The following is a 21,342-nucleotide window of genomic DNA, read 5'->3' as shown; positions in this document are numbered from 1 at the left end:
ATAAATATATAAGATAAAAAAATGTATAAAGTTTGGGGTGATGAAAGAAAATCACTTAATTAGATGAAATTTTAAATACTGTTTTAGTAAAAGCATGCAGATATATGAGGGAGTTAGGATAATATAGTACAAATCAAGCGTTAACAATTTTGTCGTACATAGCCATCAGTTTGGTACTCTTGACTTCAACAGGCCAGAATCTTGCACTATATGACCATAGATGTTTACGGTATTTTTCAGGAGATGTATGAGAATTCTTTATTTGAGAATCAATGTAGTTCCCAATCGCAACCAATTCTGTTTTAAGAATCTTGGCCCACTCTTTTCTATCAAGGCCCTTTCTTCCGCCACGCAATTTCTGTAATGATGCATGCATAGGGCTCATTGTGTCACGACAATTGGATTCATCCATGCTATTATATTCTGGAGCATCTGGCAGAAGATTTTCGAAATTTGATTTGTTTGACAGTGTTATAGATTTTGTCGTAGAGGTAGACGTAACAGATCCTCTACTGGATGTGTGTTGGTCACGGTTTACGTTCTTCTTATTCAGCATAGATGCAGGAACGGTTGGTAAACCTCTATTCATTGCTGGACCCTTAGGGAACGCCTTCAATTTCTTAGCAGTTGGAGTACCCTCGTTATTAATAGCCTCAGTTGATCCGGATCTTGGAGTTCCAGGAGATGAGGGCTTTCTACCTCTCTTCTTTGAAGGTCCCTTAGGAAGTGGTGGGGATTTAGCAGTATTCCTATTCTTTACTGTAGGAGTACTATTTATGCTAGGCTCGTCATTATTCATAAGTAATGAAATCAAATAATCCACTCTTCTCCCTAAATGGATAGAATTAGGAACTTTTTTATTTGATGTGGAGCCTTTCCCCTTTTTGTCTGGAGTAGATTTATCAATATTGGAAGATGAGCTCTTTGCATTACCTGCAGATCCCGGTGTTTCTCCAAGGAATAATTTATCTGTAAATCCCAAGAAAGGGTCATCTCTAATTTGAATCCATGAGCCAAACCCATATTTGAAGACACCAACTAACAATTTGCTGTCATCATCCTTGCTCCACGAACAATTCCAATTGGATACAGGTTTAGGATTTCTATCATTGATCTTAAATTGTAATGGATCATCGTGATTTTGTTTGAGGATTAAATCTCTGAGAAATTTCAAATTAACGGATCTGCTTACCACTAAATCTGCATTTAAGGATTTTACATCATAAAAATCAAACAGGATGGCCTTAACTTTTCTTTCTCTTTTCCTAGTTGCCAATTGCGTAATAACTTTGCTAGCATTCTTATCATCTGGGCTCACTTCATTCATCTTTAATGCTTGTTTATATTCTGCCACATCTTCTTCCAATTTAGAAATTTCTTCATCTCTTCTTGTTCCTTCCGTCTTCATAACCTTGTTAGCTTCTTCTAAAAGCTCATCATAAAGTTCTTCGTATCTTTCAATTGATTTTACAGGCAACGACCCATCTGCAATTAATTCACCAATAATATTACGAATATCACCTTTTTTTAATATTGATTTGTAAAGTGCACGAATCTCTCTTTCACCAATTAAGGTCAGGTCATTTGCTTTTGCTCTCTTTCTTGAAACTCGTAAGTCATTATCTTCTTCTTCGCCCATATATTTAGAAGAACCATCACCAGCTACACTTGCTTTAATTTTTTTTAAGGCGGTATTCCTTCTATTCATCATTTCTAATTGTTCTTGAATATAAGCTTCATCTTTCCTCTTTTGTTCTTCATCTTGAATTTTTTTCAACTCATCCTCAGGAATGATATCATCCCATTCTACGTCAGCTTTATAATCTGTAACTTCAAATTGTTTCAAAAATTCTTCACCACCTAAATGAGATTCACCTATTTCAGGGGTAGTAATATGGTCTTCTGCATGCTCTAAGACATCATCTAGATTTAAATCCTCTAGTTTTTTTTGATTATCTTTTGCTGCAAACATGTTACCAGCACCGAATTTTAAAATTTCAGATAATTCTGCAGTATTTGGTTCATTCTTCTTTTGTAATTTATTACCGTCAGTCACCCCTAGAGATATAATAGCATATTCTAAAATCATTTTTTTACGTGCACGTTCTAAAACTTCTTCTTCAACAGTATCTTTGGACACAAGTCGATACACCATAACGTGGTTTTTTTGCCCAATACGATGAGCTCTAGCCATCGCTTGAAGATCTGCCTGAGGATTCCAATCTGAATCGAAAATTACAACGGTATCAGCAGTCATCAAGTTAATACCTAACCCACCAGCACGTGTAGATAATAAGAATACAAAATCGTTCGAATCTGGTGAATTGAAATGATCGATAGATATTCTCCTTTGTGCAGATGGAACTGTACCATCTAATCTTTGAAAATTAATACCTTTTATGGATAAATAATCACCTAATATGTCAAGCATTCTTACCATTTGAGAAAATATTAAAACACGGTGGCCATCTTTTTTTAATCTAGTTAATAATTTATCTAAAAGAACCATTTTACCTGATGACATAATTAAACCTCTTAAAATATTTTCCTTTGACATATTACCATCACCAAATTTCTGTAAGACTCTTTCTTCGGCATTATTAAATAAGTATGGGTGATTAGAAGCTTTCTTTAATTCATTCATAATATTTAAGAGAGAAAATTGGCCACCTTTAGATCCTGCAGTTAAAGCAGAATAATTCTTCGTTAAAATGTTCTTATAGTAATCAGTTTGAATGTCAGATAGCTCTACTCGTAATATACGTTCAGTTTTTGATGGTAAAGATTTTTCAACATCTTTTTTCAGTCTACGAAGAATGAACGGTTGTAATCTTTCGTGCAAATTTCTAATATACTCTTCCTGCTCTTTATCTTGATTTTCAAAATCAATTTCTTGATCAATGGTGAATCTACCCGGCATCAAAAAATTGACTAATGCAGCTAATTCCTTTATATTATTTTGAAGTGGAGTACCAGTAATTAATAATCTATTACCAACTTTGAAACTATTTAAAGCTTCATAAAGAGATGATTCCGCATTCTTTAATCTATGAGCCTCATCTACTGCCAAAAATTGCCATTTAATATTGCCTAAAACAGGTTGATCTTTTAAAATATATTCATAGGTCGTTAATAAAACATTGAATTTCAAATGCTTTTTGGTTTTTGCTTGAGGGTTTGTGTAAAATTCATAATCACGGATAGTTTCTCTAGATTTCTCGTTCCCCATATAATAGATACAGTTTAAGCCAGGTGCCCATTTTTCAAATGTTTCTTGCCAAGCAGGCATTGTTGATAACGGCACAACTACTAAATGAGGGCCCTGTTGTTTCCTAGAATAGATCAGCCAACTAATGAATGCAACTGTCTGAACAGTTTTGCCTAGACCCATTTCGTCAGCTAAAATACCATTATCATTTTTAGACCATAAAAATGCCATCCAATTTATACCTGTCAATTGAAAATCTCTTAATTCACCGCCATGAATGAAATCTGGTTGTTCAGTTAATTTTTGGAATTTTGGTCTTGAATTACCAAAATTTGTTGAATATTGAGGTAAGATCTTAGAATTTATTCGATTTTGAAAGTGTTTTACTTGCTCTGGAGCAATTCGAACAATGTCTGCAGAATTTTCCCATGTAGCTTCATTATAATTTAAACGGCTCCATTTAACTAGATATTGCAACTGAGTAGTATCGTCATCCAAAGTGATACGATCACTATCTATTATTCTTTCTGGCTTTTTAAATTCTTCAAATTCATCTAATCTTCTTTCACGTTCCAAATCCATAATTTCGATATCTTCAGCTGTTATTGATGGATCTAATCTAATAGATTGATCTTGAATAATAAATTGCTTACAATAATTATCTAATCTCTTTAAACCACGGACTTGGCCAAGGGATTCATAACTCTCCCATGAGTTGTGTAGATGTGATTGGTTAGTCCATTTAGTAAAAAACTCATAATATTTTTTACAGATATCCAAATCAGGGATAACTTTGAGAATATTTTCATCTGCACCATCTTTTAGTCTGTGTGTAACGATTAAATCGACCCCATGAACTTCTTCTGGTTGAGGTGTAGCTGAATATTCAAGTCCATCATCGTTGGAGCCGTAACCATTCATATCAATATCATTTTCATTCATCTCATAATCTGACATCAAAAAATCATCATCATCTGAGTAATCAACATTATAATTAACTGACTTATTATTGGTACGAGAAGAAAATCTAGTTGGAATAATTTCATCTAATTCTTTTACCTTTTTTTGAGTTTTATTACCCTTTTTGGAAATTTTACTTTTAGCCTTAGATGTAGATTTCTTACGGCTATAGTTAACCTCATCATCATTGTAATCATCCAAATCATCTTCATCTTCTTGTAATTCTTCATCAGAATCTTGATCGAATGAAGCATCTACATCTTCAGCTTCATCTTCATCTTCATCAAGGTTCTCGTTATCATTATCTGAATCTGTAAACTTCTTATTCCTTCTTTTATGTTTTCTTCTAGAGTTCGTTACGACCTCGTCATCTTCATCATCTTCATCAAAATAACTTTGATGATGGGCAGCAGATGCCCTATGTGATCTTCTTAGCCCATATAATTCAGGATTATTTAAGACTTCATCCGATATTTCTTTAACGCTCATATTTGGAGGGTATATTTCTCTGTATTTTTTCTTGCTATATGAAGGTACAGGAAATTTATATAATATTAGGACTAGACTGGGAAATTGTTAAGTGTAAATAAAAAAATACAATAGAAATTATGGAAACCAGAGAGTATCTAAGTAAGTAGTAAGGACTTCAAAATAAAAACGTCAGTAAGGTCTTGAAAAATCTAGGTTACTGGTAATAATCTATTTGTTGATATGGAAAATAATATATATTAATCTCGTTCCCTAAAAAGCGTCTATTATATTAAATGAAGAAATACAGACAGAGAGTGTATCGAAGCTGAAGCTCAACTGTAATAGTTATATTTTATGTTTTTTACTTCTAATTAGTAGGAGTTTGGCACAAGTTCACACCTTTTAACAAGAAATTACGCAATTATTCACTAATTTCAACTAACATCTTACAGCCGTGGTCTTCCAAAAATGCTCAAAGACGAAAAAATGCGAAGAAAAAAAACAAGGAGGGTAACAAAGTATCTTTTACACAGAAGAAAATAATAAAGTAGGCAACGAGAAGACCCTTTATCATGACTTATATAATATAAGAAGTTTTCAAATAAAAGGAAACATAAGAGGTAGCCAGAAAGGTAACCTTATTTAACCTAGAGAGAGTAACGTAAACGAATATCAAATGATGATTCACGTGTAAGTGCACCATGCTTCATAATTATGATAAACAATTTATTAACTAAACTTTATCAAAAAAATAAAAGAATTTCCTCTCTGGTGGCAATATTTGCTGTTTTCTAATAGCATTTTACTATGTATTCATAACAAAGAAAAAGAAATCGAAAAGAAATCATAAATAATATCAAAAAAAGAAAAAATAGAAAAAAATATCGTTACACGTAGTGACTGGGAGGTTGACCTTATATCAATAATAGCAGACATTAGGTAGTGGATAAAACTTTCTGAGAATTTAGTACATTACACAGTGCTCTTCAAAGTTAATTTGCTGTATTGATTATATTGCCTAAAGTGGTATCACGTAAAACCCCTATTCCGTATGTTAAATAATTAAGCAGCAGATTAACAACCAAATAAAAGACTTGTAATTTTCATTTCATTGTTTACCCACAGTATGCAGAATATGTTAGGCTAAAAGAATATTACCTAGTATTTGCCTTTGAGTGAAATTAATATTCATGTAAAAAATTAGAACGAAAAAATTTTAATTAAGAAAAATTAAACAGCTTCGAGAAAATTATGGTAAACCAACAACCATGGCAACGTTCTTCTTTCTAATAGCAGCAGCTCAAGAGGACCTCGCTCTCTGATAAGCTCAAACGCAATGAGTAAAATACTATCGTAAAATATTTGTTAAAAATATGCAATTCAACGTGGAAATTATCGAGTCATAGTGGAAATGGTACTTTTAATTTGGTCGTCCAGTATCAAAGAAGTTGAGAAATATTAAAGTTGATCCGGGAGGTTTCGGCCAAAATCATTTTTCTTTTATAGTTTTCCCCTTTGTGTTACCCGCACATTAATTTTGTGATTATCAATTCTAACGAAAATAATATTAGTAATTCGAAATTAAGAGATCTGTAAGGCAACCAATTAAAGACCTACTGTTATTAATGAAGTTATCTTTTCTGATCTTGAAGAGCCAAAATTAAATATGTCGAAATACTAAATATGGTGTGAATTTGTCGATATAGTATAATACACAATGCAGTATTGTAAAATCTGTATCAAGTAGCATATCTCGTTTGAAATAAGATATTTTGTAGCTTAAATCTTTCAATCGATACACTGTAAAATACTAAATATTTCTTTAGTGGCAAAAAATCAGACACCGTCATTCATTTTTCTGTCACTAAGATCTGCTTTTCTTGCATTCTCTCCTTTCTACGTATCTTTTACAGACGCTGAAAATTTCAGCCAATGAATTCGCTCTATCTTATTAATAGGGAATGCATCTTTGGGTACGGTTTTTGGCTTCCGAAAAAAAATTTTCAAGCTCATCACCAAGAAAAATAATGGTTGGTTTCTTTGTTAGGCTCATTACAGATTGCTACTGTAATATTTTCTTACAATGCAGGGATTTATCTTTTTATCAGTTTGAGGAAGCCTTATCAGTTATTATTTATATAGTAAAATATATCAGAAGGATCTATAATTGGCTTATACTATTCCTCACATCTAATTTCTTTCTACAAGTAATCTAACCATAAAAGATACAACAAATGAGTGAAAAAAACGCCCGTATCGCCATTGTCAATGGTGACAGATGTAAGCCAAAGAAATGTCGTCAAGAATGTAAGAGATCCTGTCCTGTCGTAAAAACTGGTAAATTGTGTATCGAAGTTACGCCTACTTCTAAAATTGCTTTTATTTCTGAAATTTTATGTATTGGTTGTGGTATTTGTGTTAAAAAGTGTCCATTTGATGCTATTACTATTATCAACTTACCAACTAATTTAGAATCACAAGTTGCTCATCGTTACTCTGCTAATAGTTTCAAATTGCATAGATTGCCTACTCCAAGACCTGGTCAAGTTTTAGGTTTAGTCGGTACCAATGGTATTGGTAAGTCTACCGCTTTAAAAATCTTAGCTGGTAAACAAAAACCAAATTTAGGTCGTTATGAAAGTCCTCCTGAATGGCAAGAAATCATTAAGTACTACCGTGGTTCTGAATTGCAAAACTATTTCACCAAGATGTTAGAAGATGATATTAAAGCTATCATTAAACCACAATATGTGGATAACATTCCAAGAGCTATTAAGGGACCTATCCAGAAAGTTGGAGAATTATTAAAGCATAGAATGGAAAAAGATTCAGAGGATGTCAAACGTTACATTAAAATATTGCAATTAGACCATGTCTTGAATAGAGAAATTGAAAAATTATCTGGTGGTGAATTACAAAGATTTGCTTTGGGTATGACTTGTGTTCAAGATGCGGATGTCTATATGTTTGATGAACCATCATCATATTTGGATGTTAAGCAACGTTTAAATGCTGCCCAAATTATTAGAGATATGTTAGCTCCAACGAAATACGTTATTTGTGTTGAACACGATTTGTCTGTCTTGGATTATTTGTCTGATTTTGTTTGTATCATTTATGGTGTTCCATCTGTTTATGGTGTTGTTACTTTACCTTCATCTGTAAGAGAGGGTATCAACATTTTCTTAGATGGTCATATTCCATCTGAAAATTTGAGATTCAGATCAGAAGCATTACAATTTAGATTGCATGACGCTGCAACAGATGAACTTCAAAGTGCTGCTACTAGAGACTTTAGCTATCCATCTATGGTTCGTACTCAAGGTGATTTCAAATTAACTGTTGAAGCTGGTGATTTTTCTGACTCCGAAATTTTGGTTATGATGGGTGAAAATGGTACTGGTAAGACTACTTTAATTAAGTTATTGGCTGGTAAAATCCCAGCAGATGATGGTAAAGAAGTTCCAAAAATTAACGTTTCTATGAAACCACAGAAAATTGCTCCAAAGTTCCCAGGTACTGTTAGACAATTATTCTTCAAGAAAATTAGAGCTCAATTTTTGAACCCACAATTTCAAACAGATGTCTGTAAGCCATTGAAAATTGACGATATCATTGATCAAGAAGTCCAAACTTTATCTGGTGGTGAATTGCAAAGAGTTGCTATTGTCTTATCTTTGGGTGTTCCAGCTGATATTTATTTAATTGATGAACCTTCTGCTTACTTAGATTCTGAACAACGTATTATTTGTTCTAAAGTTATCAGAAGATTTATTATGCACAACAAAAAGACTGCTTTTATCGTCGAGCATGATTTCATAATGGCTACTTACATGGCTGATCAAGTTATTGTTTTTGAAGGTACTCCATCTAAAGATGCTTATGCTAGAGCTCCAGAATCATTATTAACTGGTTGTAATAGATTTTTAAAGAATTTGAATGTTACCTTTAGAAGAGATCCAAACTCTTTCAGACCAAGAATCAACAAATTGGATTCTCAAATGGATAAAGAACAAAAATTATCTGGTAACTATTTCTTCTTGGATACCAATGGTGTCTAAGGTTGAAAAAAGAATCAAAACGTTGTTGGGAAATGGGGTCTATGGATAGGTGAATAAGATGTTTATTAACTATTTGACTCTTTAAAATTTATATTTTGCGATTCAACCATTGTACCCTTTTCTCCTACTTCCTGGTGTTCATGTGTTTTTTTTTAATTTACATTCTTATTCTTTCCCATTAGCGGGTATAATACTAACTATATACCCAGTTAAATCCTCGCATTTTATTTATTTAAAAACGGTCATACTTCCTTAATAACATTATTTATTTTTTTTTAATTTTGTTTATTTATTAAAAAAGCCTCTTATATACATACCAACTAGAAAATCAAATCCTTTTACTTTATCTGTGTATTTTTATTTTTATTTAATTAAATGTTCAATTTTTTTAACTTTTTTCCAAATTTAAGCATATTCATTAAAATAAAAAATAATATTTTTATTTAGTTTCGTTTCCCCCTGAAAAATGTAAATTAAGGACAGTAAATTTTATCTTAAATTATTTTTATTATACGGCAGAAAATTTATATAATATAACTATTTTTTTGTTTATACCTTTTAGTAGTTTGCTTTTATCGATTTTCAATAAAGAGAAATCTTGAGAAAAAAAACCTTGAAAAAATATTGATGCTTATCCTATTTAATAAGCTTCATAAATTTTTCATTAACTACTTATACAATAGAAACGTTAGTTCACAATTAAAGTCAAAATATTAAGAATAAGAATATTTTAAGACACTAATTTAGTAATTTTCTATTAAACACAATTTCCTCATTTAACCAAGGTAATTCTAGTATCTAATTCATTAACTCTAAAACTACTTTTAACAAGGCATTATAATCTAGAGATCTACTTTTACTATAAAGAAATTGGTACAAACCCGTGATTCTATATGGTATGCGTGGATCTATTTAATAACCTCCAGTTTTTCTAGCGAGATATTTAAAAAACTGAATAGTTTTTTTAAAAAAAACATTGTTTAATCGGAACATTCTTCTCACAAAAACAAAGCAATAAGTATATTGTATATTATATTTCCAATAATTGGATCAAAGAAAAATAATTAAGTTGGCTGTTTTTGCTCTGAATTTATTGAAAAGTCACAGGTTGACTATAGAAATTTTTAACTAAAATTTAATATCTGGGTTATATTTTTTTATATTATTTATTCAGCTATTGATGAGTTTTTTATCAAAATTATCAAAACTTAAAAAATCGTCATCTTCCGCACAGAGCAGAAAAGGTTTGGTTAAAACAAACGAACCAGAAGAATCATTACTACCTAAATCGTATGTTCGTGAAGAAGATGATGCTGTAAAAAGATTAAAAGAGTTAAGAAAAAAAGAACTTTTAAAAAACGGTGGTGACGTGCATAAAAAATCTGCTGCAAAGAAAGAAAGTTCTCTTAAGAGTTCAACTACAAAATCTAGTTCAAGAAGACCAAAAAACAGGGACTCACATTCTGAAACTACTTACAAAAGAAAAATTGGAGAAAGGACTAAGGGAGCGTCCTATCAAGGTTCAAATAATGTAATCTCAAGAAAAGAACATACTAAAAAAATGTCTTTTGACGAATTAATGAAACAAGCAGAGACAAATAAAACAAAACCAGAAATTGATATGAATAAACAAAATCTACCAAAGCCAGCAAGACGCTTATCAAAACCTGGCTTTAAACCATCAAAATATGCTAGGAACAATCAGATTGCTAAAGCAAATTCAACTGACTTAAATTCGGAAAGAAAGTCACATAATTCTAACAACCTTCGAGATACTCCATCTCTGTCGAAGCCTTCAGGTGAGGAATCCCCTGTGGTTGTTCAAATTCCAAAGAATAATTTTGCTCGACCAAATGAGAAGATTAGAAAGATGCTAGACTCTAGGAAGAGAAGCCATAAAAGACAATACGATTATGATGATGAGGAAGAAGATGATATGAGTGATTTTATAGAAGATGATGAAGGTGAAGAAGATAGTTATCATAATTATGATAGACGAAAAGCAGATAGAGATCCGGGATATGATAGAGATGAAATTTGGGCTATGTTTAACAAGGGCAAAAAACGTTCTGATTACGGCTACGATGATTACTATGAAGATGATATGGAAGCTAATGAATTTGAAATCATGGAAGAAGAAGAAGAAGCTAGAAAAATTGCCAGAATAGAAGATAAACAGGAAGAAGCTTGGCTGAAAAGTCATGAAGCTGCTAAAAAGAAAAGAAAAAATTTTCGCTAGTCTAATTCCAGCAGAACTTAAAGCTCTTCGAATACCTTTTAATGAGTTAACAAAATGTATATGATAGTTATTCCACATTAACCTCAGTAAATTAATCAAGGTTATTCTAAAACACTAAAATATTTTTTGACAATTATTCCAGGTTAGGAATAACGATATTTAAAATTTAAACACAATCCAATTATACAAAGATACTTAAATCATCAGAAGGATTTATCCAATGAAGACTATTAGAATTTACTTTTGGATCAGCATATTCCAGAATTAGATGACTATTTTGTATTATTACCTATATTCTCATGCACTGCACCAAACATAAGAAGCATTTTCGTTCATACACTTGGCAATGATTGATCGAATTATTTCCATCATCTTATCTTTCTCATTTCTTTCATAGGAAAGTACCCGAATATTTGACTCTAATACCCGTACAATTATTCGACAAATAATGATTATCATATTATTTCACTGGCTTGGAAGCACAATTGTATATATTTTATTAAATATATATTTCATATAGCAATTGAAATTTAGTTAGATAAACAGAATTATTATATTGAGGTGTAATAAATTTTTTTGCTCATACCAGTATAATCATTAGTCTAAAAATTTCATGGTGAGTTATACGTTGACTATTTGGTATTAGGAATGAGAAAAAACTGGCCCATGATTAAAAGAGGAATATTATGGTTATCTGAATAAATTGAAAAACAGCATCCTGCTTTAATATAGTTTTCTATTCCAACTTTAAGACGAATGTTGGTAAATACTGATTTACCATCTTGCGAGACGCTGAATCCATATTCATTTGAAATCGAATTAATATCTTTTTGATATTCTGACAACAATGGGCCATATGTGAGATAATACTGAAAGATTTCAAAATATTTCACTATGGTTTTATTATCAAAAAATTCAAAAATAATTCTGGACCCTGTTAATAACTCTTCTGGCTTCTCCCGAAGTACATCCGTTATTTGTTCATTAACATAACAAATTTCACCAGTTCTTCTCCAAATAATAATGGGGGGGGAGGGGTATGAATTAATACATGATTCTAAATCTAGTAAGATACTTTGGAACATATATTCCTGCAGAAAACGATCTTGAGGTGAAAAACACGCCAGATGCTGTAAAAATATGGGACCATAATGTGTAATTAGAAGGTTTAAAAGCTCATGTAATTGTTGGCAGATAACTTTTTCTAAAACAATATCTGATTTTTCAACTTTTTGTTTATTATTTTTTAAACTACCTGTTTTATTATTGGATATAGTATCTGATATTCTTTGACATATTCTTTGATATAATTTTATATATGCTCTCTTATAATTTGGAGCAGTTAGTAGATAACCATGGGTTACCAAATCTTGAGGAGTCTTAATTATTTGCCGTATTGCAAATGGAGAAAGAATTTTATTAATTTTATCATTTTTATTATTTGATTTAAGTTTTTCAATTTGCTGTAAACTTATTTCTGGTGTAATTTTTGTGTAGGAATTTCCAATAGAATATGGCTCTTGCTGACTAGTTGAAACTTCATTATTCGACATTGTATTATCATTAAATAAATTATGTGTGTCGCTAAAGATATTTAAATAGTTATTATACTCTTCGTTATTTTCACTTAACATTTCCCACCCTTTCCCATATGTGTTTGGTATAGCTTTATTTGCAGACCAACCAGTACTGGATACGGTCATATAATTACAAACGATGTCTAGACCAATTTGTTGTTTATTTATGGATTTATCAGAGTTTATTAACTCATCTGCTTGACACATGGAGTTAAAAAGATGGTTTAAAGCTTCAATACTTTGCGAGCTATGCATTCCATTTTCTTCATTCACTTTACTACGTGGAGTAGTGTATTCGGAGGTATGTGAGAATTTATTTCTATTGTCTAATGAAGTTGGGTTGTAATAACCTGCAACATTTTGAAAACCTAAGTCAATAGAACTATTAGATTCTTCCGATTTATTAGTTAAAGGATTACCTTTCGGTATATGCTTTGATAATGCTGCATTCATATTTTCTAATTTATATTCTTCATTCCAAGTTTCGTCAGCTAAATCAAATTGAACACTATTAAAACTCAGAGGCTGTGAATTTTGTGATATTAAATCTGGCAAATTTATTGGAATATTATCTAAATTTAACGGTATGTTTTGAGATTCATATTTTGTCATTGTTTCATCTACTGGAAAATGCGATTTTTGCATTATTTTTGTTAAAGATGGTTCTTGTTCTGAAGCTATAGAGCTTACTAGGGGGGAAGGTTGAGAACTATCTTGCTCAGATTCTGTAGTAAAGGTAATAGTCTCTGATAGATCATCAGGAAATTGTTTTTCGTAGGGACCTTTCAACTGTTCCATGATTGGGTTTATAATGTTATTTGTAGTTTGTATTGTGGTCATTGCCGTCCCTATTTGTTGTACACTATGAATATCATCTAACTGTTTTTGAGTTTGATTATCACTTAGTACTGATTCACTGTTTATTATATTATCATCCATACTTGATATAAATTCAGTCTTAATAGGGAAATTTTCATTAATATTGATTTTATCATTTAATCTATATTCTATTGGATTTTTAGATTTCAATGAGCTGCCTAAGACAAATTTTAGGTTCTCTGCGTCTTTCTGATGAGCTCCACCACTTTTAGTATTTATATCATTATTGAACGTATTGCTAACAGATTGCTTTACATCAATTATATGGAGTAAACTTTTGGCGCCTTTGCCTTTTTTCTTTCTTTCCTTTTTACTCTTCTTACATGCAACTTTTGATCTTCTAATCTTTTTTTCTTTATCTTTACAATATTGTTGTACATTTCTTTTAACACAGTTTCTACATGGCCTTGCAATGTCACACTGAAGATGTTTATAATGACAGAATTCACATGCTATGGGGACTGGTTGCCGACTCTTTTTAACCTCTATAGATAAACGTTTTGTCATATTAATATGCAACTAAAATATAATAATTGTATATGTGATAGTTAACTTCTCTCATAAAAAATATTAAAAATATAAAATAAAATACAAAAACTACGGTTGAATGAAGTTTCTATTACTATTTTAAAATGCAAAAATGAATACACGTATTTTTATGCGGAGAATTTAGAATTAACCATCACAAGTATATATACCATATCTAATGAGGAAAGGATAAGATCTACAGACAATACTCTAAAGCTAAGTTACTTTCCAACCGATCGGAGCAGATGACGTTAGTTTTAAAACTAGAGTGTGTACAGAGGATTGAGAATATATCTCTTATAAAAGACTCAACCCACGTTTACCACGATAGGTCTCGAGTTAAACAGGCCTTAAAAGTTAAACAATTACCAACAATAGTGTAGATAACTATTTTTTTGCCTATATAATTGTGTTAATATTTTCAAAAGGTCCTAAAAATTGCGTCTTAGAATACTCAATTAGTTTGCTTTCCAAAACAAGATATTGTTATGACAAGACAATAAAAGAATAACTTAGAATATCAAAAAGGAAACTACACTTCATATCTAGTGGTTTAGATAGAACTAGTTATAATTCTCGGCTCACTTGCTGCTTACCCCACAACTCTATGTTATTTATCTGGTAGGAGTAAAAAAAAATATACAAAATTATTTTAAGAAATTGAAAAGTTCGCTAAACAGTTATTTTGCCATCACACACCGTGAGAGGCAGTTTTGATTTAATCTAACAACCGCAATACCGTTTTGAGCAAGACCTATACCAAGTGATCTATACTCTGTATTTGTTAACAATGTTATCTGTCTACAGAGAGCACGATGCGGGAAAACACAAGATCAGTTTTGTTAAGCCCTATAGCGTATGACGTCTCACACCCATTATTGTTTTTTTACGACCAAGAACCATCTGAAAAAGGATCCATCTATTCTCGATAGACCCGACGGTAAAACACCACTTTTGGTAAGGACCTCTCGTAACAACATTTTCTTTATTTTGTTAGTAGAAATTCATTTTATAAGCTTAAACTTCTCTTCTAACAAGGAATATTCGTATCCATTGTAAACAAGGCCCTTGAAAGCTCCATCTTACTCAGAAGGAACCAGCAAGGTAAGATCTGAAATGTACAGAATGAAGCAAGAGGGGCTAGACTTGTAGTGGATGATCATATAGGCCATCGTGCAACTACAGCGTAGAGTCTACTTCTATTGCTTGATGTTACTTCGAGCACACATAACCTTCTTGAAACGGGTATCCTACGACACCTATTCTTGAAGCTACAGTGGATGTTAAAAGAGAAAGATATTCCCAATCGCATCTCCTGCCCAAAATATAAAAAGCATCACCGAAAAGTATATGTGTTCAAATTCAGATAAAATCGGCCTTGCCTTTAACTGTAAACGAAACAGAACACACGGCTTGTTGGAACAATTTGGCACGATAAATATCGTATTGGTCGACGTCGTGCAACAGGCTATATTGGGAAATGTTAACTATTTACGAATAAGGTGAATTCCGTTGTTAGGTGAATTATTAATAAGGTTTACAGTATTGTGGAGGAAACCTTATTTAATTGTGGAATCGGTTCAAGAGGAAAGTGACTCCTTTCCTAAATGAAATTAGTCTAATTAATCCAAATAACTCATCTAACAAATTTTTGGATATCAGATTATAATCAACTTATGCTCATGTATAGCTTTTTATTACAAATTTCCAGAAAAGTTAAAAGGTCAGGGTGTTTGCAGGCTTTTCTAACTTGGATAAAAAAATTTAAAACAATTACCCAATATAGATTTTAATTTTTCCAAGTCAAAAACCACACATCAAGAATATTCAAGAAAAGAAAAAACAAAAAAAGAAATTATAGTTTGCCATTGATTAAAAAGATAAGGAAAGCATGGGCATAGTCCTTTAATGGAATTGATTTATTTGATTGGCTAGGATTACTAAATCCGCTTTTTTTTCTCACTGAAAAGTTTCCCCATCAAATTATTCATTTTTTCCCAAATGTTCTTAATGCAGTCAAGATGATTAATATTCAATATACTTTAAATTTTAAAAAAAAGACTTCTCTTGCTTGCTCAAGTACTATTAAGGCAAAACAAACGAAGTTGAAATTTTAGAATGAATTTATTGGCATGTCTCATCAGGAATCAAATTACTATACTAAGATAAAACATCGCATATTTTAAATTAGCGCGTCTTGTGTAATGAATATTATTATAAAGTTTAACTCTTGCAAGATCTTGCCTGATATTCTCCAGCGAATAATTATAATGAGAATCGTAAACCTGTAATCTGAGACTCTTTCAGTATCAATTTCCTGTTTTTCTTAGGGTTTATTTTTTGTCCTATAAAGTTCTAGGACGCGAGTTTGCTTGAGTATGGAATGATTAGTAGTATGAAAAAAGATAAAGGTAAAACTAAGTACTGGATTAATTTATTTTGCAAGAGTAATTTTGAAAAAAATCATTGAGACATGATTAATTGTGTAGTGTTTACAAAATACATAGTGCGAATCCAGCAATCCCAGCTAATATTGCAAAAAAAAAGTTCTAGAAAACCTTGTAGGAACTTAAACCGTTCTTAAGAGTAGTAGCCTAATTAATCATTATACTTTTTTATTTTTATTTTTATTTTTTATTTTATTTTTACGCTAAACTGTTGCAATTACGTAGTGAATTGTAACTTCTTTTTTATTTGAATTGAAATACAAGTAATACAAATAACTGGACAAACTTCCAATATTAGACCTGACTAAAACCAGTGAAATTCCCAAATGCATAACATTTAATTACTATTACTGGAAGGCATGTAACCTTTCAAAAAAGGTCAATATCTCATCGGATTAGATTTGATTAAAACATTCACACCACACATACATTCAAATTTCTCCTTTAATTGAATACTGAGATCAATTTAATAGCACTCCTTTGAAATCTTGAAATTGGGTAAAGGAGTAGAGATATTTTTTCCTAATCCATGACAAAATTTGAGTAATATAGTAATTATTTAATATTCAAACCGTTCAGGAAACCTCTACAAGCAACACACCTTGACCTGTATCATATTCCCATTCAGTGGTTGCCAATTTTGATATTTTCCGATGCCAATCGAATAAGTAAAGTTCGATAAAGTTCGATGGCCTTTATTAAACTTGAACAAGGAAATAAAAAGAATATTATGATTACATACAACCTTTAAAGGAACCAGCATGGTATTAGATGATTAAGTTATTGATGATTTTTCCCATATCAAAAGCATCTCATATTTACCAAAATATACCGTATTGTTTCATAAATTTATTAATCGGGGGTTACCTTTTACAACTATAAGATAAAGAACCAATCAGGCTAATATTCTCGGATGTTTATATTGAGTGATATTTAAATCAAGTTCGGAAATTATTTCCTATTTTAAACTTGCCTAAATTAATATTTTATCAACAATTTTTTGTTGAAAGAAACCAAAAACAATATCCAGTTTTTTTATTTTTTTTTTGACAATAATATATTTTTATCTTGGAATGCTTCTTTTATTTGGTTGCTAATGGAGTTTTGAAGAAAAAGTAAAAATATTTGGAATATAACGAATCCAAGTAGAAATTGAATTTGAATTTGAACCATTTTTCTCCTTTCCTTCTATATTTTTCGAAATTATTTCCTATTTGTAGTAATTTTGGAATTATTGTAGGAAAAAACTAGAAACAAAAAACAAAAACAAAAAAAAATTACCCTCTAACGTCTGATTGCAGAATTACAACTGTAGATTATCAAAAAACTACAGCAGATCTTGTAATGCAATAGGTCTGACATCTCTTGATTAATGCCTGAATAAGAAAAAAAATAATAAAACTGATAGCTTCGGCTGATACTATGTTTAATTATTTCAAAATATGAAGCTATTAGAATACTTTGGAGTAAATAATATTAGATTATGATAAATGTTATTAGTTTGTAGTAAATAGAGTTAAATTAGTTTGCAGTAATCACTGAATCGTCTTCAGCTATTGGTTTAATAAGCAAATTATTGAACTAGCCAAATCAAAATCAAAAAAAAAATTTTTCTTCAGTCCTTTTAATCAATTAAGACAAACATATTAAAAAAGGAAATTTCTATTATTGATAATTATATGTTATAAGGAAGAGGAATTATCCGAATGACGCAATGAAGGTATAAAATCGAAATTGCCGGACTTATGAGAGAAAACAAAATGAAAAGAAAAGAATTCATTCCGGAGTTCACGTGCGAATTTTTAAATCCCAAAAAAATTTTTGGATCCCCGAAAAAAAAAAAAAGGCGATGACGTTCCTGGATAAAGATTTTCTTGGAAATAAAATATATGAAGGATTTTCCCCAGATAATAATAATATTCAATAGATAACAAAAAAAAAGGTGATAAATAAACAAAGTGAAATTTCCAGAGTTTTTTCTGTCTTTTTTTTAAGTCCTGTGTAATGAGAACCAATAATAAGAATAAAAAAGCAAAAAACAATAGAAATAGTAATGGTAGTGGTGGTAAGAGCCATGAAAATCTTCATATTCCAAAATACATTCGTGATCAACCATGGTATTATAAGGACAATAAACAATTAAAAAAAGAAAAAGATAATGACACTAGTGATGGCACATCTAGCGAAGATAGACCAGATTATTTAGTCCATCATAGACAGGATAAGGATAAAAACAGTGGGATTGGTATTGATAATAACAATGAAGCTAAAGTCGGTAAGGGGATTAATGATGAGTTTGTCTCAAGTACAGATATGAACGATAAAAGTATGGAACAATGTGATAACTGTGGGTTGCAAGGTCATGTAATGAAAGATTGCATTGAATTACCTCAAAAAAAGAAACGAAAGTATATGGAGGAAAATGAAGAAAAATTAAAAATTCAAATAAGAAAAGATCATGAGAAAGATTATGATGCTAAACAGGATCGATGGTTTGGATATGATGGTAGTGAATATGATGAAGCATTGGCCAAATGGCAAACCATGAAGAGTGAAGGGGCTAAGAAAGAGCTAAATGAAGAAGAAAATGATATTGATATTAATATATTGATTGAAATTACAAAATTGGGGCTGGATGTTAAAGAGTCATTAACGTATTTAGAAGATTGCAAAGAAATCCAAAAAGGCAAGAGTGTTACCAGCGTGCGACTAAGGGAAGACAAAGCTGCTTACTTGAACGATATCAATAACACGAACCACGAAACAAATTACGATCCCAAATCCCGAATTTACAAGAGTGAGGAGTTAGGTAAAGTGGATGACAAGGGCAAGATATTTCGCAGGCACCTGACTGGGGAAGGGAAGGAATTCAATGCCTTGAACGAGCTTGCTAGAGAATTGAGTAAAAAAGAGGGCATTAAAGATGAAGTTAAAGATATCGGGAAAATAAACCATGTCCTGATTGCTAATCCTACCAAATACGACCAATTGAAAAAAAGACAGCAACAACAAAAAGAAAGGGACTCAGCTTCGGAGACGAAGAAAATTGTTGAGTTAAAGGACTGCGAGGCAAAGAAAGTCACAGGGACTACGATAAGTAAAAAATCAAAGAATCTCTTGAAAGATCTTTACGGCTAAAGAAAAAAAGGAATATCTAAGACAAGGGACAAAAACTTGTACGCGTAAGCAATGCCAACATAAGCACCAATAAGGTTATTCGCGTTTGATTACCAATCACGTTAAGGTTTACTTTACTTGTTGAAACTGAAACTTCGAATAGAACTACCTCATCGTTAGCTTACGCTATACTTCATCGGCTTTAACCGCGCTAATTGCGTAAAACGTCATCACTATCAAATGAGAAAAAAAGAAAAAAAAGAAAAAAAAAAGAAAATAAAAAAAAGAAACAACGACTCACACTCACGTTCTCGTGTTCGAAAACTGTCACATGCCCCGGCATTCCTTTACCCGCATATTCTTTGAAACTGCCTGCTAAACGGCCCCACTAAGCTTTTTTATTCTTTCTCTCTCCATAATCACTACCAGTCAGGCATTATGCATTGTGGCGACTTTATGCATTTACGTCGCCAGCCTCGGATCTCGCGGCGCACACAGAGATTCCGCACGGCCCGTTTGGGCAATACGCGCTAGGTTGCTATCTCCGCTTCGAGTCATTGTTTATATTTCAACCCATATGTGGCAGGCATGTTCCCAAAATGGAGATTTCCTCGGACACCTGCGATTGTTGGCTTTGTACCCAAAACAGACACATTGCGAATGCGGTAATATGAGAGCGACAAGCATTACCCATTATGGATAGCCCCACCACTCTGTGTCCCAAAAAGGACGTACTGCGGCTGCTACAGCGTGTTCTCCACGTCAACTGGACGGCTGTGTGTGCGGCGTAGTCTGTCAAACACGTGCTCCGAGCGGGTGCTGCGGCTGTTCTCTGCAACTACTCTGTGCGAACGACTCTCGTACGGTCCTGCACACTTTCTGCGAGCTCGGTGTTCAACTGTAGAATGTGGGACACGGGTGTTTTCCATCTTGGGTGGCTTAGTTTATTTTTCGTGGTAACCAGCCTTAAAGGTGTTTTAACGTGTTGAATGAAATACCCAGAAAAGTGTTTACCATTTTCTGTTAATCTAACATACTCGGGAAATACTCAATGATTAATTCTTGAATGCTAAGAAATCAAATTTCATCCTTAGAGGTCTCGCAGTGTCAACCATACTTAGCATTATTGCCTAGAACTCCAGGCTTTTGCTGTTAACTATAACTCAGTCTATCATTATATATACCGCACGGTATTCCGATTGCTGATTATTGAATACTAATAATATACCTGTGTTAGCCTTGTTTTTTTGGACTGTTGTGTGTTTTGCTATTTTTCTGTTTATTCATTTATTTTATTCTTTGTTTATCTGCTATACTGCTACTTTCCCAGTGTTGCTTTTTTTTGCTTTTTGATTACTGAGTCCTGTTGTGTCATTCAAATTACCTTTCATTTTCAGGATCTGTGTCATATTTTGATTGCCTACCTCCATCTTCCAATACTAGGTTAATAATCATCTATTTATTCGTTCCAAATACTATCAAGTACTAGGTTCTAATCATTATTTTGACATTTTAAGTTGTAATTGACGTTTACACCACCCTTTCCTTTCTTTTTTTTTGATTTTTTTTTCAATTCATTTCCAACCGACACTTTTTGGTTGAAATCTTCTTCTTTTGGGTTTGTGTTTTCTTTTTTCTCATTGCCTTATTACCATAAAGTAATTCATAATATTGGCAGTTGATAATATCTGGTAATATAGTTACCCAATTCTTATTAGTACTTGGATTTTAAACTTCCATAATCCATCCATTCGTTTATCTATTCGATTACTTTGTCTCCTTTAAGTAATAGAATACATCCCTTACGATATTATCTTCAAAAAAAAGGTTTTTCTTAAAAAAGACTAAACAAACA

The 21,342-nt window shown here is 31.9% G+C and overlaps 5 protein-coding genes across 5 annotated transcripts; 3 read left to right on the top strand and 2 right to left on the bottom strand.

Annotated features, from left to right (window-relative positions):
* Window positions 1–133: 133 nt before the first annotated feature.
* On the bottom strand, window positions 134–4,657 carry CHD1 (chromatin-remodeling ATPase CHD1; the record flags this gene model as incomplete). The annotated part of the gene is made up of 1 exon (XM_004181383.1): window positions 134–4,657. One exon carries the CDS (start codon window positions 4,655–4,657, stop codon window positions 134–136), a length of 4,524 nt encoding a protein of 1,507 aa, XP_004181431.1.
* Window positions 4,658–6,873: 2,216 nt separating this feature from the next.
* On the top strand, window positions 6,874–8,700 carry RLI1 (Fe-S cluster-binding ribosome biosynthesis protein; the record flags this gene model as incomplete). The annotated part of the gene is made up of 1 exon (XM_004181382.1): window positions 6,874–8,700. One exon carries the CDS (start codon window positions 6,874–6,876, stop codon window positions 8,698–8,700), a length of 1,827 nt encoding a protein of 608 aa, XP_004181430.1.
* A 1,180-nt stretch (window positions 8,701–9,880) lies between these two features.
* On the top strand, window positions 9,881–10,939 carry SPT2 (Spt2p; the record flags this gene model as incomplete). Its single annotated transcript, XM_004181381.1, has 1 exon — window positions 9,881–10,939. The coding sequence occupies one exon, from the start codon at window positions 9,881–9,883 to the stop codon at window positions 10,937–10,939; it is 1,059 nt and encodes a 352-aa protein (XP_004181429.1).
* Window positions 10,940–11,571: 632 nt separating this feature from the next.
* On the bottom strand, window positions 11,572–13,902 carry GSM1 (Gsm1p; the record flags this gene model as incomplete). Its single annotated transcript, XM_004181380.1, has 1 exon — window positions 11,572–13,902. One exon carries the CDS (start codon window positions 13,900–13,902, stop codon window positions 11,572–11,574), a length of 2,331 nt encoding a protein of 776 aa, XP_004181428.1.
* A 4,472-nt stretch (window positions 13,903–18,374) lies between these two features.
* Window positions 18,375–19,508, top strand: SLU7 (mRNA splicing protein SLU7; the record flags this gene model as incomplete). Its single annotated transcript, XM_004181379.1, has 1 exon — window positions 18,375–19,508. The coding sequence occupies one exon, from the start codon at window positions 18,375–18,377 to the stop codon at window positions 19,506–19,508; it is 1,134 nt and encodes a 377-aa protein (XP_004181427.1).
* Window positions 19,509–21,342: the final 1,834 nt, after the last annotated feature.

This window comes from Henningerozyma blattae, chromosome 6 (assembly GCF_000315915.1).
Source record: "Henningerozyma blattae CBS 6284 chromosome 6, complete genome".
In the NCBI taxonomy this organism is placed as follows: domain Eukaryota; kingdom Fungi; phylum Ascomycota; class Saccharomycetes; order Saccharomycetales; family Saccharomycetaceae; genus Henningerozyma; species Henningerozyma blattae.
Note: the sequence above shows the minus strand (reverse complement) of the source record. Positions and strands in the feature narration are given on the sequence as shown.